The 22179-nt window shown below is 35.3% G+C and overlaps 4 protein-coding genes across 4 annotated transcripts; all 4 read right to left on the bottom strand.

The window, feature by feature from the left end:
• Nucleotides 1–311: 311 nt before the first annotated feature.
• On the bottom strand, nt 312–5996 carry Teh2 (tipE homolog 2). Its single transcript, XM_066299239.1, has one exon. The coding sequence runs from the start codon at nt 5992–5994 to the stop codon at nt 5329–5331; it is 666 nt and encodes a 221-aa protein (XP_066155336.1). The 5' UTR covers nt 5995–5996; the 3' UTR covers nt 312–5328.
• Teh3 (tipE homolog 3) lies at nt 5988–20294 on the bottom strand. Its single transcript, XM_066299235.1, has 2 exons — nt 18860–20294; nt 5988–6117 (listed from the first exon to the last, which is right to left on the bottom strand). The coding sequence occupies exon 1, from the start codon at nt 20223–20225 to the stop codon at nt 18870–18872; it is 1356 nt and encodes a 451-aa protein (XP_066155332.1). The 5' UTR covers nt 20226–20294; the 3' UTR covers nt 5988–6117; nt 18860–18869.
• LOC136348544 (ankyrin repeat domain-containing protein 29-like) lies at nt 7490–9466 on the bottom strand. Its single transcript, XM_066299448.1, has one exon. It carries the CDS (start codon nt 9266–9268, stop codon nt 8060–8062), a length of 1209 nt encoding a protein of 402 aa, XP_066155545.1. The 5' UTR covers nt 9269–9466; the 3' UTR covers nt 7490–8059.
• On the bottom strand, nt 11952–14649 carry LOC136348542 (serine/threonine-protein phosphatase 6 regulatory ankyrin repeat subunit B-like). Its single transcript, XM_066299443.1, has one exon. It carries the CDS (start codon nt 14482–14484, stop codon nt 13288–13290), a length of 1197 nt encoding a protein of 398 aa, XP_066155540.1. The 5' UTR covers nt 14485–14649; the 3' UTR covers nt 11952–13287.
• Nucleotides 20295–22179: the final 1885 nt, after the last annotated feature.

The following is a 22179-nucleotide window of genomic DNA, read 5'->3' as shown; positions in this document are numbered from 1 at the left end:
GTTGGGGAATAAAAAAGTGTAGGAACATGACGAAGATGACGATTTAATAGCATAATATAAAGTTAAAGCATGCTGATGTAACAGCATATTGTGATTCAAGTATTTGTAATTAACAGTACTTCAGGCTAAGAAGATAATAGTTTTCAAAACTGGGAAATTACTAAAAGTCTGTCCTAACAATGTTAACATGCTGCCCTGCAACTAATTTAATCTCTCAGCACTGAATTGAAGTGTTGTTTGTTATCTGTGTCTAATACATAATGAAAAATGTTGGCAAATGTGACATTTTCATGTCTGCTAATATTTTCTTCTACTTAAGCCTTAAGTGTGAACTATGCTGCGAATACTAGAGCCTTCTCGTCGTTTATTTAAATTTTTAATCGCTTAACTGGTGTCGATTTGTGTGCCCCAATTCATTATCACTGAGAACCCCAAAATGAATTCATTATCATTTGGACCAACTGACCCTCTATTTATGATACTGAAAAATGTCTTAGTCCACGGGTATGCAGTGCGGCCTAAATTAGACCTACGAATGTATACTGTGCGGCTCTAAATTGTCCCACCCTGTTAACATTATAACATTTTTTTTTATGTTGCTTACTTCCCTGATAGCACAAAATGGCCAATTTTAAAAAATTGAAACATGGATTAAGTGACACCTGAAATAAAAGGTATTTTAAAACTACATTCAATAATGTATCGCGATTAAAAATCTATTGATTGGTTTTTGAGAAAAACAGGTAAGCATTTGGTAAAATTGCAATACAAATTCAGATAAATAGAACGTAAACAATGAAAAAATTTGTTTATTGATAGGAGATTAGTGTGTTTTCGATCATGTGCTCACAATCTTTATTAAAAAAAAAGAAATAAAAATAATCAAAGCCTATAACATATATATATATATATATATATGGTACTAAAAAAATAATTAAAGAGGAAGTTTCAGAAAATATTAAGTCTCCCGGAAAGTTCTGTCCCTTCATGAAGAGAAAGAAAATACATGTAACAATATTTTTATTAACAATCAATATAATTTTCGTCATTGCTTCTGACTTCTAGCCAGTGTGATGGCAATTTGTATATCCCATTTTTGAAGAACGTCTTGTTTTTGGAAGCGAAGAACTCAAGTGTTGCTTTAACATCTTCATTTTTGAACTGTTTCCTCGGCGAAAAATTTGGTGAACAGAAGAGGTTGTTTCAAATTTTTCGAATCATCCCCTATACGTTCCATTCAAAACAGCGTCTCCACCAAACACTTTTAACAAATTTCCACGTGCTTCGGTAGCATTTCCACCTTGCTGAAAGTCATACAACATGCAGTGCCATAATTGAACATTATTTGAACCCATAGTTTCACCATCGCTTCTAGCTTAATGTTGATATGATATATCTTTACTCTAGTGAACATCGAAGGACCCATCTGTATTAATACAGTCATATATGGTTCAAAAGAGCATGCGCATACTTGTCCAAATTTGCAATAAAATTATCGGATAAAACTTTTCGGTAACGTTAATATAATTGCCAGTGCGATTCAGTTTTCGAAACAATTTTAAATCTTCGATTTTAAGGTAATTTAAAAATATCTTAAAACAAACGTTTTCAAAAAACAACTGTAAATTTCCAAAATCAAAATATGTTTCCAATCTCGATGGATGATATATGTATATAATAATAATGTAAAATCTTTGTTGAACGAACATCTTGAAACAAAAATTAGATGGAAGTATAGTTATAGGCTTAACATAACTGAGCGTACTGGGTGACTCAAAAAAGTGCAGTAGGATTCGACATTTTTATTTTAGATGAAACATTATATGTTTTTTGAATTTCTCGCCTGTTTTTAAGATTCACTTTTGTTTAACGAATCCTATTTCGATTTCCAACTGATTTGAAAATAACGCCGAAAATGGTTTTTACCCTCGATTGTTAAGCTTTTGACCGATACCATATTTACATTTATTTAAAAAAACTAAGATACACACGTAAAAGTAGTTACGTCCTAACTGAAACCATTCGAAAGCTAACACTGTCGATAATATAAAAATATCATATTTCATAGTCATCACGTAAAATAGTTGAAAATTGGACTAGTTTCTGAGAGGAAATAATCTTAAAAATTTCCAGAAATATAAAACGTAACAATGTATGGCAAGGAGTTGTTAAAACAAAAAAGGACAAATTTTAATCCTAATTCCAGGATACTGACAAAAGTCGTTAGAAGAGATTAGTGATATCAAAGACAACAGTTATACTTCTCAAAGAAAATAAATATCGTTCGTGTAATCCAACTATTGTCCAGAGACTTTATCCAGAGCAATTCGGATTTGAAAATTAGTTCAAGTTTGTTACAGTTAGTAACAGGAATGTTATCGGGAGAGGTAAAAAGCATTTCAGCAATTGCGAAGCGTTTAACACGCTTAACTACTGATTTTTGGCCATTGCCCACGTCCTCACCAAGTAAGGTGTGGGCTAGAAGAAAAGTTTGGATTTAATCTATGCATGTGCCGCAAGTTCAGACGATACTTCTTTGCAAAGATTGATGATAAATAGTCCGTCTAGAGCAGAGTTTGAAACTTACTCGATAATACATCTACCGGGCTATCACTACAAGAAGAAAAACTGATACACGTCTCGAGAAGCTCGTCATACAAATAAAATTGTGTTAACAAAGTTTTAACACATTTCTCGACTGAACTTCTGAGTGATTACACCTTTATAAAACTCAAAACGCTTAAGATTCTGTTGTCTTTTACAACCTTTTTATGAAACTGTATTTCCTACACTTGCTACATTTGAAATATGAATACCGAAATAAACTTCAACTAGAAAATGAGCATAGAGTGGCCATCCCTAAATAGAATGAAATTTAGAGAGGTTTTACGCTTTGAAACAGGCGCAGTCCTTAGAACCACAGAATAAGTTTCTTTGTCTGTTAAGTAAAATAGCAATAAACAATTTTGTTCAATCTGTGACATAATTATGGCAGAAACGCCCACTTGTTGGGGGCTCCCTCCACGGTTTGAGAACCGCTGACCTAGATGAGTGCGAAAAAAAAACAAAAGAGGTTGTACAAAATCAATTCACTTTAACGAATGTGTTGCTCAAAATGTTCACCACTGACTTCCATACGATACTACAAGTGATTTCGAAAGATTTTCTAACGTATAAATAGATACCCTATAGGTAGAGTAATTAATACTATAAAAATCTTCGAAAAACGTCAAAAGGGCATGCATGCAAATGCATCTCATTTAAAAATTATAAATCAAGTTAATATTTATTTTGCAATAACTATTAAGTTATTTTTTTGTTTTATTCAATAGTTAATTAATTATCTAATTAATTTTTGTAGATTGTTAGTTATTTCGATGATAGCAATTGTTTTTTTACTGAGGATGTAAAGACCCCGGTTAACATAGAAAAAATCTTGTTTTACCTAAAACCTAAAATTTTTTATAACATATAAGACACTATTAGAAAAGGAAAATTGTTTTCCAATTACGTTAAAACAATATGGCGGCCATATGAAAATGGAACATTGATGATAATATATATCATAACTAAAACGTTGTTACTGAAAATTGAATTGCTTACAATAAGATTCCGTAACAATACTCTTACAGATTTGAAACACATTTTGGATGTAGAAATTTACCGATTTTTTTCGAAAACTTTCATTATCGAATTTTTAATGTAGCTAAAAAATGAAAAAAAAAGTAAGTTAACTTTTAAAATTATATCTAACTGGCCATTATAATCATTTCCGCTTTTCCATTCCACTATTTTTCCAGCTCTTGTAGTTCACCAGGTAGTCATATATGTAAATTGAATTGGGCCACATTGTACAGCAATACGAGCTTTTTCGGAAAATTAGACATTTACTTGAGTGATATAATTGTTAGCAACCTCAGGTTGCTCAGATCTATAAATTAAATGCGAAGTAAACGAGCATTCTAAGGTTCTAAAGAAGCGTCTAGAATTCTCATGATAATCGAGTTGATCCCAGCACCTTGCCAAAAAAGCCTACTTATTCTAAATGAAAAAATGCTATTAGATCTATGCAGCAGATGCTAGAGTAAGGGTTTCTGTTGAATGACGTAGTGCATGCTATATGCTTCAGACAAACAATTGCCCAACAGTTGAAAAATTGAAAGTTCTGCTGAATGCGGTCATTGTCGATATCAAAAGTCCATTCTACTTCTAGTAAAAGAATGTGTATACCCCAATGATCTAGGAGGGCTGTATGCAGCATTGATTTTTATAATATCGTTGTTTTTGTTAAATAACATGATAATAACATTATAAACCTTTATTTTTGACGAGAAAATTACGTCACAAGAACACTAATACATGGTGGCCTTCCGGTCAAAAAATGTGGCTAGTTTTAATGCACTTGTGGCAATATCTGCTGTGTTCACGTCTTCTGCATCATTGGAGTACACATATTTAGTGTGGGTCAGCAGTATTTAATTTGTAGATATTTTACCGAAAGTGTTGTGATTAAGATAAACAACAATGGACGCTTATAATATAAATCTATTTTAAGAAAAATTTAAATAAATTTACTCGAAATACGGTTATTTAGCCGTTAACAAATTTTAGTATTCTACTCTCATATAATGAGCATCATCCTCTTAGCAAATCTCCTTCACAAGGGATGACAGCCTCCGATATATGCTCATCTTATACTAATTCCCACCAACATTGTTCAGTTATTACAAATGCAGTGATCGATTAGCCTATTTTTCCCAACATTATCTGTAAACTTTTCAAACCTACTTTAGTAACAACTTTATAAGATTACTAGCAAGTAATCTCCCTAAATTTAATAAGCAACAAAATTGCAAATATTGGTCACAAAGATTGCTCTATTACAACGGAATTTACGACAGATCACATTGAGCTTTATCTGATGGTACATACACGAGTACATAGATATATATACACGAAATATTGCTGTCTAAATATATTGCGATCTCTGATCGGCAAAAGGTTAATCGCATGGTAAAGGCACGAGCGTGTTCAGTTTTAGAGGGGCCCAAAAAACCCCCATCGCAAGTAAAGTTTACTGCAAGCTGCTAGGCCAATTTTTGCAATTATGTTGACTAGCAGAAGATTACGAGTATACATGATTAGTTGCCAATGATATGAGTTTTGTTGTATGTTTGAGCATTCCAAATAAACTCAGAAAAATGAAATAATGTATAAAAAATAGCTTACATGATGGTAATAACTACTACCAAAATTTTAGGATTCCCTAAGGTATTATCTAATTATTGAATAGTACGTAAATAGCTCTTACATCACCAAGGCAAATGATTATTCATCAGGAAAGTGGTGCATATACTTTTGACACGATCGTCCGCATCCGGGGCAGTACCAATAGCTAAGTAATCCCACAGATGAGATGAAGAGTAAATTTGGAATAGCTAGAGACAGAATTAGATGGCGTAGGGTATCATCCCAGGAGTACCTAGCCACTACTCTCTCAGGATAAACCCTGCTGTAATAGCAAGGAAACGGGGTACCTGCAGTACCGTAGCCGTACTGCTTAGCGAATTGCGAGCAGTTGACGGAGGGCGGATAACCACAGCCTTCCGTGTTAATCAAGAAGCGTGAGTCTGCGACGTCCCAAACCGCTATTTTCCGGTTCTTGTACCTGCTGAAGGGCATCTTGGTGTAATTGACGTATATCTGGTGGCACCTGGTGGCTTCCTTTGTACAACCCTCCCTGCAGGAGGCCCAGGAGCAGTTAGATATTCCTTCAGCGTACACGTGATTGGTCGCTATACAAGTGACAGGCTCTGGATCGTAATTCGCCATGAGGCTAGTTATGGCCGGGTCCACCACAAACGGTATTAAAAAGAGAAATGCGAATACCGAGACGAATGCGGTGGTACCCAGACATAGCGACGTGTAAAACTTTGCGGTTTCCGCTACGCTGATGAGCGTGAAAGATTTCTTGGACACGCTAGAATTGGTCATTTTGACGGGACGTGAGGAGCGTGCTGCACAAGTTCAATACTAACGCCTTCCCCTTCCAGATGGAGGCAATTTTTTGGTCTAGGACTCGACCTCATCAGTCTCGATCCAACAAGAGGGGAACGCCTGAAATTAAATAAAAATTTATTTGTTGATTTAAAAAAACTTACAGATAGAAAGTGATTAGGAGGTACTTCCACCAAGGGTGGGACTCGTAACACGGACAGTCGGAATGTCATCTAAGAAAGGAGTTAAATTTTAATTTTACAGATTTGGGAATTTCGAATTCTTACTTCTGGAAATATCCAGGAAAAACTGAAAACGGCGATGTTCGTAGTTATTTTTTCGTAGGAACAATTTTCCTTGAGGATGATTTTTATTGATAAAAACTATATACGCAGGGTTTCCCACATTAACCTATAGGCTTTAAAAGGCAAATTAAAACTTTCGAATCAAAGTAAAAAATCTTTCATTGGCCTAATATATAGTTAATTCTATGGGAATTATCATTAATTTAGATTACAATTCAATTTTAAAAAATCGTGCCTTCTAAATGCCCTTCATCAACTTCAATGCAATTTTGAATTCTAAATTCAAAATTTTGCAACCCGGCGAAGCAAATCTCCATCTTGATGATCTGCTGAAAAAAATTCATTGATTTTGTTAAGATTCAAATTAATCGTCAAAATGAGTAGTTCCGTAACAATTATTTTTGAAATTTTTAGCCCTGCTTCTCCGTCATTGGTGTGAAATTTCTTGCGAATTGTTTGTTAAAAACTTCGTAGTCCAAAAGTCGTTGTTTGGTGTAGTGTAGCAACAATTTTGGAGCTAAAAAAGCGGATTAGAAATTAAACCGCAAGGTAAATTGAAATTTACTTCATCGTGTGATGCAGAATTTTGAACTTAAAATTCAAAATTGCATTGAAGTCGATGGAGTCCTGAACAAGCGAAACGTTAGATTAATGCTAAGGCTCACTCAAAAATTTCCCCAAAAGCAAACTCGGCAGTTTTCTATTGTCAATAGTGAAGGTTGGGAAAAATTGATACGGAAACCTGAATTCTTGTTCGTGCGAGTATTTCTGAAAGTATTTTGGGTTCCTTAACGTTTAGTGATGCAGTCTGATAAACACCCGTAACTCAAGAGACTCAACTTGATGCAGATACTAATGCAATAATCAAAATTTTAACTTACAACAATATGACAAAAATAGAAGAGGCTCTAAAATAAGTAAATAAATTTTTCTGCAAATCTGAAATTTTCACACCCTGTAGGTCTTAAGAAATTTTCAAAATTGGCGAAGAGAGAAAATTAATTAATAATTTGGAATAAAATAAATCGGAATCAAAAAGGTTTTTAACAGTTTCGGCAGTCGCGGCTAAAGTCACATATTACACCTGTAGGACATTATGTGAGTCTCTTTCGGCTCGTCTGATATTTTCGATATGAAATATACATAATACTATTATTACCGACTTTGAAATGAAACGTGAAGTAGAATTTCGTATTTATAAATATTTATTTACCGACGACAAATGTAACAATTTGGAGTAGTATCTATTGCATATTTATATCTATGTTATTGTAGAAATAAATAACATATCGCTCCGTTTTATATATATATATATTTTTACATAGGTGTATGCTTAAGAAAATAAATCGAAAATACAATATACATAAATAACAATTTACAAACAATTATTTTCTTGAATCTCAACCATTGAGCAAGGTCTTTTTGTAAAGGCTCTGCTCACTTAATTCTACGCACTTATAAGAAAAGACCCTATTTTGTAACAGTTGTTATATCACACGATTTTGTGTGCTCTCCAAAAATTCTCCATTATATTAATATAGATACCTTTGCAAGAAAATAGTTAACTCACTCTAATTTCTGGAATAGCTATGTACAACATATGAGGAAGGAACGATTAATATGTGTTGAGGAGAAAGACTCAAACTCTTCTTAAGTGATAGATAGTTTACAAGTGAGAAATACGTTATACACATAACTAATAAACTATTTTCCACACTGTTTGCAAAACGTGGTTTTCGAGGTAAGTACCTGTGAAGTCAATACTCTTCAGGTAGTTCAGGATGTTTCTCTATTCGAAGATACTCCACAATCTCCATATATCCTTTACTTTCTGCTATTTCCAAGGCTGTTCTTCCATCGTGCCGAACTTCCCGATTTACTCCGAATTTAATTAACAGTTGGACTGCGTTAAGGGCACCATTATCAGCAGCTCCATGCAGAGCCGTTAAAAAATTAGGAGGCAAAGGATCTACTTTTGCACCATAATGTAATAATGTCTCTACAACCTCCGAATGATTTCGACAACAAGCAATGTAGAGCGGTGTCCTGAAGTTTTTCGTGTCTACCTCCAAATCGGCTCCACATTCAATTAACATAATTGCAATATCTTTGTATCCATAAGTACAAGCAAGATGTAGAGGAGTTAATCCATACCCATCTGACATGTTAACATCAGCATTGCGTAGCACCAAAGTTTTCACGGTCTCAATATGTCCTTCAGCAGTTGCAATATGCAATGGTGTTTGACCTCTATGATCAGGTAAATGCTGAGCTCCATGCCTGAGCAAAAATAATACAACTGATTTGTGTCCGCGCTTAGAAGCTTCATGTAATGCAGTATTGGAGGCAGCATCTCTCATGTTGATCTCCGCACCATCAGTAATGAACCGCATAACATCGTTCAGGTTTCCCAAAGTTGCAGCCTCAATCAACGACTGCGGTTTATCGGTCAACTCCTTGTTGTTCAGGTCCAAATTCCTTGCAGAATAATCTAGAATGATATAATAAGCAGGATCCAGGTGTTGCTCAAATAAATTCAATACGTCCTCTATTGGAAATGAAATGAGCATAATAATTTTACTGCTAAAGGAAATTGTTACATGATTGAATAATTTGGTCAGTATTTTTCCGTCTGTAACGCGAAATTCTACCTTGTCGTAATCCAAGATCATTAAACTGGGTAACTTATATATAGTTTCTGTTGATGTTATTACTTCAGCACACTGTCTCCAGGATAGACACATTAGATCTCGGTAGTGATCTTTGAATTTTGTGCCTAAGGTCTCAACGCATCTGCTAATACTTCTTACCACATGGTAAGGAGCACTAACTTGCACCAAGAAAAAACATTTTTCTTCATCAAAAAGAAAACACTCTAAGCAGGTTTGCAGTTTCCTTTCTTGATGTGTGAAACTATTCAAGTATAATCCAGATTTTGCTTTTAGTTCGTCGTAGATCGTGGTCATGATGTTTAGAAGTTTTTGGTAACTGCGGGGGCACTTGAAACGAATTTATTTCACTGTAACATTCACTATACACACAAGTTTGGAACAATCTTGAAACAGCAATAAAATATTTTAAAACGTGTATTTACTGAAGGGCTGGTTTTTAGGATGTTGTACTAGAGGCACTATCTTATTGCCAAGGTATATTCACCTTAAAAAAGTATATGTTTCCTTTACTTTTTATTTGCAACGCTGTAGGCCTCGGAATTTTCATTTTTTCCTTATTCATCTCCTTTTTAGATAATTTTGGTGATACCAAGAAATGTAATTACAAGGATAGTCCCAGAAGTACCCGACCTGGCATATAGATGGGAATTCTTTCATTAAAAATTTGCTTATATTACAAAGATTTAACATTAAAGAAGTTAAGTCTAAAGCTTGAGGATGATTTGTGTTGGTTTTAAATCCGTTTTTAGAATGCTTGTAGGTATTTTTGAACATGGAAAAAATTGGTCATCGATACGTCATTTAGTACTTTAATTTAAACGATCTTATTCCATCCAACATCAAAGCGGAGTACGACTCCGCTCTGGGGGATTTCGTGCTTCGCTAACAACAGTAAAATATTGAGTCATAGAGTTTAAATGCAATCGTAAGAGCTGCGAAGACGAAATCCGCAGTGGTCGACCCAACGACACTCCAGATCTGACCACCCCAGAGTTAGCACACATGACGCGCATTTCAAAAAGTATTTTATATCGCATTTTGACCGAACAATTGATCAAAATGAACAAAAACGGCGCTATGAGAACGTTTAAACGGGGTATTTGTCAAAGTTTCGCTGCAATAAATCTAAGTTTTTCCGTGAATTAATAACCACGGATGAAAAATGGGCCCGTCATTTCATATTCCAGACGAAAGAGCAGTCAAAACAATGGATTTCAAGAGGAGAATCGATTCTAAAAAAGGCTAAAATCGTTACATCTGCAGGAAACGTGGGATAATTTTCATCGACTATCTTCCCAAAGGCAAAACTATAAACGGAGAATAATATACAAATTTAATGCAGTGTTTTAGCGAAGAAATCAGGAAAACGCGACCGTATTTGAGGGAAAAGAGAGTATTGTTGCGTCAAGACCACGTACGTCATCGCGATGGCCGAAGCGTGGTTTCAAACTTTTCCCTTACTCACCAGATTTGGCCCTCTCAGATTATTTTCTATTTTTATTTTTTCTAGCATTCTATATTATTAATAATTGAGAGGTGGGGTCCGAGGATCATGCTTTTCTTTTAACATTCAATTCGACTTACTATAAACAGGGTATAGAAACTATAGAACATCGTTAGAAAAAGGTATATTAATTTCAAAAAAGACTTCCTTAAGAAATAATGGAATATTTTCCAATTTTTTTTAAGTGTTAGGTCAAGTACTTCTGAGGCACTCCCCGTATTATCCACGAAATCATAAACTTTTCTCACAAATGAAATTGGATCATTAGGTCGATATAACAAAAGTAGTTCACATAGCAAAAGTTGGCAGACCGTAGGAAAACCATTAATTTGAAAAAATAAATACCGGTTAGGGCTGCCACATGATGTGTGGACAACTTTACCAGGAACATAAAATATTCACGGGAGATGCATGTCCCTCACGTAAACCCAGTCAAATTGGGACAAATGTACTTGTACGGATGCGGAGTTAGAGGATCTTTTAAGTTGCAAAATTGCGAATATTCCGGGGAAACTCTAGGAAAAACTGAATATTCTGATTTTTATTGAAAAAGTCTAAATATTCCAAAAAAAAAACGTATTGTAACAAAATAGTGCAACCCATATTTTCTTATAGTAAAAAGCTTTCTAATGTGAAAAGTCGACAGGAAAAAAATCTGAAAAATTAGCCTACAGAGATTCCCAAAATGTTGGATTAAAATTCCCAAAAAACTTCATCAAATTATAGATAATATTCTAAATACCACGAAAAATATGCCCAAAAGATCAACTTGAAATTATTCTTAATATCATATTAAAATCCAGAAAATTCTCTGTCCTTTTTGGACAATTGCAGATAAGTAATGTATAACATTTAATGCTAGGATATATTTAGTATCTAAATCATTTTCGAGATCTGCTAGTTCGTGCAAGTTATGGTCAATCTATGCTTTAGGTTAATCAGAAAAGTAGACATAGTTTTGTTTAATTTGACTGATCAGCATAGGAAAAAAATTAAGTAAAATCGTAACTGTGTTTTTAAAGTGAAACGTACAATTTATTTTGTTTTAAGGTAATTTTTAAGCGGTGTGATGAGCAAACAGATATTTTTCTAGATAATTACCTTATTACATTTAAAAATAATTCTAACTTTATACAAATAATCAACAAGTATTGACACATGAGAACAAAGAGGATATTTTCCTTTTCAATCTCGCTGAATCAGTAAAAATGATATAGCGATACTGACTAGTGACAATGCGGCTTGACCTAGCGTATCATGGTACCATTGAGATAAATGGAAAGCACTTTAACAACTCGTTGAAAGCTCTTCGTCTAGCTCTCTATCATGCACATTGAAGGCACGAATTTGCTCATTTTGCTGCTTGCCTTATGCTTCTGTAATCAAATAATTTTATTCGGGTGAGAAGTGACATTTTCGGAGCTAGTTGTGTAATATTCTATAAAACATTGTAAAATGAAACGCGAACCTGGATTTGGTATATATAAATATTTATTTATCGATCAAAAATACAACAACATTGAACAGTATTCATCTTGCATCTGTAGCTTTTTGTAAGAACAAATTATATGGCGCTTATTTTTATACATTTTTTAAAATATATTTTACAAAATAAATTTTTTCAAAAATGAATCGCAAATATGAACCGAACAACCGAAACATCCTAAAATAATCTGTTTCCGAATCCCGAATATTGAGCAAAGTGCCTATATGCCTTGATTACGCGCATCTATGACTGAGACAATATCGCCTTTGGCAACAATTGCCGTGTTGCATGATTTCGATCTTTTCCAGAAAATTATTTAATGTATAATTTTTAATATCTCATATTAATGAAATTTGATGTTAATATATATTTGTAGATATATTTTAAAATTATTTTTACAAACTTCACGATTTTATATTTAAAATAATTCTGTAATTCTTGCGGCAGCTCTAGCAGCAGGGGACCCAATCAAAATCAATATTATTATAAAAAATATACGCAGTGTTATTTTAGTGCGGGGTCAAATTTCAAGGAGTGATTCTTTGATTAATTTTGAGATGAAAAGTTTACACAGATATGGGTCCGGTAATGTTTCGTTTTCAAGATACAGGTTGTCAAACTTTTTAAAAAAATCACTTTTCGTAACAATACTCGTAATAGTTTCGTCGATTTTGTTGAAATTTGGATTTTATTTACTATTAACTGCGTTTTTTTTTCTAAAAAATGTAGCGCACCATATGTTTAAGTGTAATTTTAATATAGCATTTCTTGAGTTTGACTTTCCTTAAATTTCCCGCGTTACCCCTGCGCACGCTTCTAGTGAAAGAAACCCAACAATTTTTAAATAAAAAAATTCTTTTGTGCTACATTAAAAACCGTCACCCAGTCTCAACGGCATATTAGTTTGTGTCTTTAGGATTTTTTTTATGTGTAACGAAAAAGGAATTTTGCACCTCGTATCTTGAAAACGAGACATTAGCGCACCTAGGTTTATATCAACTTTTTGGCTTAAACCACTTAAAGAATCACCTCTTGAAATTGGGTCACGTACTTAAAAACCACCCTGTATGTTTTGTCCTATAACAAGCTATAGCACACAATGCTTAAGTTGCTTCTAGATTCATGAATGCTGATGGAGACGACTTAACTCAATTAATCTCTGTACTAGCACATAAGTGAAAAGTGAGATATACACACCACTAACACACTGTTTTTGACACTGTTAGGAGCACTTGGTTTTCGAGGTAGATCTTGCGCAGACCGCGGTCACCTTGCGCGGGCGGCCATGCGCCCATTTCATAACGACTAAATTGTGTATTTAAATTATTCGCTATATTCATCTACTTCTAGATACTCAACGATTTCTGTAAATCCTCTACTCTGTGCTATCTCCAATGCTGTTTTGCCCTCATATAAAGTATTGCGGTTTGCTCCGTATTCGATTAGCACTTTGACCGCCTCAAAGGCGCCGCTGCGCGCGGCTCCATGTAGAGCAGTCAAATGATCGGGAAGTAGATAATCAACTTGTGCCCGGTAGTTCAGTAACGTTTCTATAACTTTATCGTGATTTCGATAAGCAGCAGCGTAGAGCGGGGTCCTAAATATTTTCGTGTGTACCTCCACATTTGCTCCATATTCAATTAAAAGTATTACGATTTCGTTGCGTCCACTAGCACAGGCCAGATGAAGTGGAGTTAATCTATACTCGTCTGAAATGTTTGCATCGGCATTGCGTATCAATAAGCAGTGCACAATTTCAACCTGCCCTGCAGAACAGGCCAAGTGCAATGGTGCAAAACCGTCTTCATTAAATAAATGCTTAGCTCCGTGGTCAAGCAAAAATAATACAATTTCTTTGTGTCCATTCCTAGCAGCCAAATGCAGTGCAGTGTTAGATCGCTCATCTCTCATGTTGATGTCTGTACCAACGATTATTAATCGTGCCACGTGGTAGAGTTTTCCCGAAAGTGCAGCTTGAAACAACGATTCCGGTTTATTTTCCATACTTTTACGTCTTATGTCCAGTTTCGTGTCAAAATAATCCAGCTTCATGTAACGAGTTTTATGTATGTAAGTTTCAAACACGAGTCCCACGTTCTTTGATTCAAGTGCAAGAACAACAATAATTTTAGTGTTGGAGGAAGCTGATGCATAATTGCATAAGTTCCTCAATAGGTCTATATCTCTAGGGTCAACTCGCGGCCTATCGAAATCCAAGATTATTAAATTAGGTAACTTATATATAGTGTCGGTTGCTTTTATTACTTCATTACATTGTTCCCAGGAAAAACACATCAGATTTGTCTCGTACCGATCTCTCAGTTTCGTACTTAAGGTATTAATACAGTTTTTAATTCTTCCTATCACTTGGAACGGAGGGGTACCATAGACCAGGAAATAAAACTTGTTTGGATTGAAAAGGAAACATTCCAAGTAGGTGGGCAGTTTCTCCTCCTCATTTGTGAAATTGGTCATGTATAATTCAGATTTTTCTTTTAATTTGTCGTAGATTGTGGCCATAATGGTCTGAGATGTTGCTAAGTGCGGAGTCACTCAGACAAATTTAAGTCACTGTAATGTTCACTACAAGCACCAGCTTGAAACAATCGTAAAATAACCGTAAAATGTTTCTGTAAAACGCGTATTTACTGATCAACTCGTTTTCAGAATACCGGTACTACAGGCACTGACTTATCGCCGAGACATATTTATTATAGAAAAAAATATATATAAACAAATAAATATCTCATCTACTTTTATCGGCTAAGCGGTACGCCTTAGAACCTTCTCTATTTCTCTATTATCTCCCTTCGAAATAGGAGGGCGAGATGAAAAGTTTCCGGCTTCACAATGACCGACTTACGATTTCCTTAACAATTCAGTCTGTAATCGAGTGACATATTTCTTTAATTCAACTCTGTCATTTCATGATAAAATGTCAAATTATTTTGACGTTTTCACTTTATACCCGTGCTTAAGTTTGGCAGGTGCCAGAAATGGAGAAAAACGCAGTGTGTACAGTCCTAAAATACTTTATCAAAGGTTTAACGCCAAAAGAGGTCGAAGCTGTGTTGGATCTTACATTGGGAAATTCATCACCATCATTTTCCACCGTTGAGTCATTGGTTGCGGACCGCAAATGTGACAGAACCCGTACAAAAGATGCCAAACTTTCCGAAAGGCACCAGTCAACTACCACAGAAGAAATCATCCGAAAAGTGCACTAAACTCTCTTACCTTACGAGAACGTAAGATTGGTCGAAATTGCTGACATTTTGGAGTTCTCTAAAGAGCAAACGCATCGTTCTACTGTGATAAGAAAATTAGGCGAATTTATTTCTAAAATAAACAATTTTTATTTGTTTTTTCAAATAAATTTTATCGCCGTTGAAGCATCTGCCTTACTGCCCTTATGCCATCGTTTTTTCCAATCCTCGAAAAAGTCAGAGAAATCTTTTTCCACGATTGTCTTCAATGCATTCTTCGACTCGGCTCTAATCTCCCCAATCGAGTCGAAACGGTGGACCGGGAACGGTCTTTCGAGCTTCTTGGATGGAAGCCAAAAATCCAACGGTGCTAAATCAGGCGAACACGGTGGTTTTGGAACGACACACGAGTTGTTAGCAAAATGTTCTGAAGGAGTCGAAGCAATGTGGGACGGTGCATTATCGTGGTGCAAAAACTTAAAAAAATATCAGCTTCACGTGAACGATGTGTGACACTCAAATAATATATTTTGTTGACAGTTTGTCCAGGGGGAAGAAACTCATAACAAAGCTGCGATGATCGAAGAAGCCTGTCAACATCACTATGATTTTTGAGCGTCTGTGACGTAGTTTTTTCGGTTTTGGTTCACCATTTGCATAGCATTCGCTCAATTGGTGTGTTGTTTCCGGGTGGTATGTATAGATTCAAATCCCATCCCTCAAAAAGATGCGTTTTATGATATCCCAGTAGTCAGACATCATTATTTGACAGATTTCAACGCGACGATTTATTTTCAAAAAATTGAATGTTTTTGGAAACAAGCGGGATTTGACGCGTTTGAGGCACAAACTATCTTTTGAAATGGTTAAGGCTGATGGAAATGAAATGCCCGTAGCTTCAATGAGTTCTCTAATTATCAACCGACAATTTTGGATTATCGATCTTTGATTTTCTTTACGTGGCTCTCTTTGGTTGATATTGATGGTTATCCGAGACGCTGTTCCACTTCAACTCGTTTTCGGCCTCCTTTAAAGTCTTTGCACCACTTACGAAAAAATTTTTGCCACGTAGCCGCATTACCAAAGGCTTCCTGTAACATGTTCAACGTTTCCGAGCAAAATATTTATTCCCAAACAAAATTGAATGCAAATTCTTTCCTCAACAAAATCAGGCATAGTAAAAATCGTAAAACTCATTTTTGCATGGGTACAAAAACAAATGTATTTCTGCGGCAACTGAATATGTTGATATGAAACTTTACATAGATGTCACAAACAGTGTTAGCACCCTACAGAAAAATGATAATTTCATGATTTTACAGTACCAGCGAAGTTAAAATGAAAAATTCACCCTATTTTGTGATTACAGTAGTATACTGACCTAATTGTTAGATAAGGGAAAGCTGTCTGCAAGGCGGGTGCCGGGTCTGTTGACACCCGAACGAAAACTGACCCGCATAAACATTTTATGTTGATGATTCAACATGTTCGAAAAGAACCAGAATGATTTTCTGGGTTGTTTCATTTTGATGGATGAAATATTAATTCGTCATTATTCGTCGGAAACTAAGGAGCAGTCACGATAGCGGACAGCAAAGCATGAACCCGTGTCAAAAAAAAAGTCACAACTGTTCCATCAGTCGGAAAAATGATGGCGAGTATATTTTGGTATCGCAAAGGTTTTCTTCTTATTGACTATCTTTCAAAGCGAAAAACCATCAACGGAGCATATTATTCAAATCTCTTAGAAAAGTTCTGGAGAAATGCCCTGGTTTGGCAAAAAAGAACACCTTGTTTCATCCGGACAACATACCATATCACAAGTTTCATGACTGGATGGATAAAATTGTACAGTTGGATTTTAATTAATGCCACATGCACCGTATTGACCAGATTTGACACCTTCCGATTCCAGTTTTTTCTTAAATTTGAAAAAAAGTCTTGTTGGTGAGAAATTTGTGTTAGATGCTGAAGTAACATCCGGAACAAATGTGTTTTGAAGAGTTGGACAAATTTTCTTGTAGCAATGGCATAAAGGTTTTAGAGCATCATTGGGCTAAGTGCATGGAGTTTCAAGGAAACCACGTGGGACCGTAAAATGATAATACCGCCAATTTTGTATTGTTTTATTTTCTCGGCCGGAAACATTTTGTCCCATTCTGGTAATTGGGATCCTAATAAAGGGGATCAAGATGAATGATTGAATTCTAAATTGCGCACGTGTTTTATTTTTAATGAGCTGTGATCATTAAATCTATATCATGTAACAACTTTATAGCTAATCAACGAAGAAGAATAATAAATTTGAATAAGTAAATAAAAGTTAAAGTTGAAATTTGAATATATTCGTAAATTTACCAGGAACCGATAATTTTCATCGCTTTTTTCGAGTCTAATTACGGGGATGTTGAAAGTGGTAATAGATATGACCCTCAGTCAGAAACATATATGTTTGAATCCTGAGTTAAAGTAGTACTTTTGGTATAAAATACAGACAGGAATTTCCTTTTATAAAATCGTCTTAAATGTCACACGGAATCATAAAACTCGATAGAAAAAATTTTATATTACTTCGAAAGTTCAACAAAAATTACTTCGATCGCATAAAAACCGAAACGAAAATATTGTAAAATATGTATATATGTAATAAATAATATGTAATAAAATATGTATATATGTAAAAATTTCAGAAAATTGAAAATCACTTAGAGAAAGGAAGCCTTAGTTGTCAGAAATCTTCTCAAGTTAGGTTAATTAGTCAAAATCGGTCTAAAAAATAATAACACAAAATTTATCCAAAACGTTAAAGAAAGATTTTTCTTTTTTTCTAAAAATGGTCTAAATATTCCGAAAAGAATTGGAAAAATACTATTTGACCCATTTTTCTCTTTTGAAGAAATAGATAAATTCTACTGATCAGGAAAATCTTAAAAAGGTTAAACTCTATAAATCGAACTAACCCGAAAAACCTTATGTACAACTTCAACGTTGTTAAACATTTATTAAGTCAACGGGCAAATCTGAAAATTCATGTAAATTGTAAGCTTACATTTCACTTCATGTGATGCAACACTTCTGAAAAATGACCCCACCTCCTCATTCCCTCAAAGCTCAATTTCAGTTACGCCACAAATTTTTTTTTTCGAGACACCCTATAAGCAACGATTGTACATAGTTTGGGGTAAGAATGCTAATAGATTTAACCCACAAGAAGGTTTTAAAAAACTATGAATTTAGAAAAACTTTGATTGAATTTTATTTATGTACAAGAGCACCTGGCTAGGTGCATGACTCTTTTCTTTACTATCATCTATTTGAAATTATCTGAGAAATCTTTTGCCTATTACGTTTTTTAATGGCTATTCTTCGGCAAATGACTTTGGAAAAAAAATGGACAACAAATTTGACTTCACTCGTGTTATTCGGCACATTTGTTTTCAATTATCTAATGGTGATGTTTCAAAAAGTGTAAAAATTCAAAATTTATGAGTTTTTAAAAATTTTAGTAATCTCACCAGTGAATAAGTTTCCAAAAACTATAAACCAACGTGCATGTTATTTTGTTCTAATGTGAATGTTGAGCAATTTACAGATGTCTAAAAACTGAATATTTCAAATTTTCAAAGGCATTCACCTACACGTCTAACGACAGACCTAACACTATTTACTCAAAAATAACGATTACTTACGTTGCTGATCTCAAAGCGCCATAACTGAATTCCCTCCCCCTCTATCATTTATGTTATTGCTTGAAGCTGATTTGTCCACTGTCGCTTCAATCTCTCCTTTGACGCAGCCCTGAAACCGCATTTTAGCATCATCTCCCACCACTACAGTTCGCTGGCAAAAAATTAACGTAAGGCAAGATACTACGAACAAGGTCGATGGTAGAACTGAGGCAATCAAAAATTGCTTAGTCGTGGTAGCTAGATTGAATCTAGCTACCACTGTCTCCGTATTGTCGGTGGAGTAGAAACAGGGGAACCTCGCCCTGGCATTATGATCGGTTCCGTCTTTGCCGTAGACTTTCAGGAATTCTTTGCATTCATCTCTGAGAGTGTTCACGCAGCCTTCCAGGTTGATAAGCAACTTGCTGTCATTGGCAATGAGTAAATCTGGTTCCGGGGGCGCTACCTTGCGGTCCTTGTCTAAAATCATGGTGTTGAAGACACTCAGGTAGCTGAGGTAGGTGAAGTTTGCCATGTCGGCCAAAACGTTGGTGGCCAGCAAGCTCCCATTGATGCAATCACTAGCCTCTAATCCTCTGCTCGTATTGACTACGCTCAAACAGGAAGCCATTACGATGTTTTCCTCAGACTCATTCCAAACCTCTTTTCCGGAATCCAGGTCGATGCAGCTCTGACATTGAGACAAATAAACCTCATCACCACTCATCATTATCACGTTTTTGTTCCGAGTTGGAATGTCGCCGCACTGTCTATCGCAATTATAGGGTGACCTAATTCTCTCGCATGTCCCCCTGTGACATTTGTAAAGACCGTGTAAATCTATGCACGTGATCTTGCCACGTCGCCCTGAACATTTTAGAGCAGGATCAGTGTCCTTGTACACGCACTCGAACGAGTCTGTAATATCGATGCAAGTCCCAGTGGTGCAATTGAACGTACCCGTAAGATTCTTGCATTCATCCGCGATGCATCTATTCTTCTTGGCCACCTCCTGATCTTTCCCGTAACAAAATTTCTGTGCGATGTTCGTGCAGTTCGCAAGAAGGAGATTAGACCCGTTGCGTCTGAGATTTACGTAGATCTGTATGCAAGAACCCGATGTTTTGCTAAGGCACCACTCACCGCAGGAACCCCAGTCGCAAGTCTCCACGGTCACAGCTCGCACAGTGGTACACATAATCGGGTGCTCCGATATTCCCGATTGCATAGCTCGAGTTGAGGGCACGTAAATAGCCACCGTTAAATACACTATGGCTACACTGCTTAACACTAACGTCATTTGACAAAGGCATATTGTCCCACAGATTCGGGTGTCTTGAGGAGGGATTATGAGCTCCTCCACGGGAGTGGGCTTCTTCTTCGGCATAGCGGGGCACTTTTTTCAGTCAGTAAACCATTCTTGAGGGACCGATCTTGCGGACTTTCACGAATTGGGCTAAATGGGACAATGTCGACGCTAGCCAGCGGCGCGCCACCGCTTCCCCATAGCTATGTTGCCAAACGCACCCTCAAAACCTCAAAAATGGTGTTCAAAAGAGGCATATTTCAACTGAAAAGCGAAAAATATTTCATACGTTTCGGTTGACATTGGTTACATTTTGTTTTTTGGCCGCGATTCGTACATTGAGCTTGACCACTATTAGTCCTACATTGAGGCCAAACTCTCTGCCACAGATTTCCTCAACGCTTCTATAAACAATAAAATTACTTTTCGCATACTGACAGGGGATGTTTAATCGTACAAAATGGGCTGCGAAGCGCCGGTTTTAATACCTAGGCGGTGAAGTGTCAATTTTAATGACAGAACAGCGAAGGGGCACCCTTTACTAAGCCCGTTTTAAGCTTGCTTGCTTAGTTCTTTCACGTAAGAACTAAGTCAAAAATTCAAATTTGTTGAAGGAAATCACCACCAACTGTTTTTCTTTTTAATCAATATCAAGAAAATTAAGGATAAGACAATGATGATCCAATCAAAAGAAGCCTCATAGTGGTGATATTGCATGGTTATTTCAAAATCACTCATTTTGAATTTCGACATTTTAAAGTGGTGGTTTGGTGATTTCCATTCGTGTGTATGTTTCAGAAATTCTTTTAAAACATGTAAGAACATCTACGTAGCTTAAAGACTTTGAGAATATAAAACAATTTTGTTTCTGTTTAGTATAGCATTACTCGGAATTTTAATATCAATAGTCGTTAACGCCGTTATGAAAATGTTTTATAATAGCATTTTGTCGCGACATCTTAGTTCCTGTCAAATAATTTGGTTTTATAATGGTTGTTTAGATGTTCCTACATCTCTTCTAAAAAAGACGGAAAAATAAATTAGATTCTGCAAGGTTATGCGCCAATTGCCCCTATTGGCTTCCGCCATCTTCCAGAAAAACCCTCTATTTCAGATCGCCTCACGTGGTTTTTATTAATATATATATATATCTGAAATACCTTACATTAAAGTCAAGATTAGTTAGTAAAAAATGCTTCAATAACAGGAAATAATGTGAAATATGTGATACCGGTACTTCCCTTAATATTAAATCAAAATCACAAGAAAGTCTCCAATTTTGGACACCAGGGCAGAATGTCGGACTTAGTTAATAACAAAAAAGTTAAACGGAAATGCGCTCTAAAGTCCCAGTTAACATTGTAGAACCATTTTCCCACTTTGGGAAATCACAAATAAGGTTCCTACCATCAAGAAAAGTTAGAAAATTTCTGCCCAAAGCCTATTGAAAATTTGCCGTAAAATTAATGCGAGAATAATGAAAAATTTTCCTATGATACGCATATGTTACATATGTGTCGTTATCACATGTAACGTAATTAATTATCTAGAGGAAAAAAATCGAAATGATAACAATGTATTGGTCAATTTCGTTGTTTGCATAGAGATTATCATTTGAGTAAAGTTGCCAATATATTGGTCTAGAGGCTCCTAATTATGTTTTGTTAGTTAATTCCAATTAGATTACTTCTTTTTAGCATTATTTTAATAAAATAACTGCATTTTCTGCTATAGTCATTATGACGTGAATGTCTCAATTTTGAGTTCAAGATTTTGTGAGTACTTCAATGTATTCAGAAATTTTTCATGATTTAAACATCTGAAAAAAAAATATATCACGAGTTCGTGTCTCCTTTCATGTTTAGGAAATGTGACTTGCTCACAAAAAAATATCAAATAAAATTATGTTCTTCAGGACGACCAAAAATTGTATTAACAATTTTGAGTGGAGTGATTTGTACAAGAACAAATTCAATATGGAAATTAATTTTGAAAAAATTTTGGCCACAAAATTAATTAAAAAAAAACGCAACAT

This window comes from Euwallacea fornicatus, chromosome 33, assembly GCF_040115645.1.
Source record: "Euwallacea fornicatus isolate EFF26 chromosome 33, ASM4011564v1, whole genome shotgun sequence".
Taxonomy (NCBI): Eukaryota; Metazoa; Arthropoda; class Insecta; order Coleoptera; family Curculionidae; genus Euwallacea; species Euwallacea fornicatus.
This window is presented reverse-complemented; position numbering and strand designations above follow the sequence as displayed.

What these genes read in the sequence shown, in the direction of transcription:
- Teh2 (XM_066299239.1), bottom strand. Translation starts at nt 5,994, where the DNA reads ATGACCAATTCTAGCGTGTCCAAGAAATCTTTCACGCTCATCAGCGTA.
- LOC136348544 (XM_066299448.1), bottom strand. Translation starts at nt 9,268, where the DNA reads ATGACCACGATCTACGACGAACTAAAAGCAAAATCTGGATTATACTTG.
- LOC136348542 (XM_066299443.1), bottom strand. Translation starts at nt 14,484, where the DNA reads ATGGCCACAATCTACGACAAATTAAAAGAAAAATCTGAATTATACATG.
- Teh3 (XM_066299235.1), bottom strand. Translation starts at nt 20,225, where the DNA reads ATGCCGAAGAAGAAGCCCACTCCCGTGGAGGAGCTCATAATCCCTCCT.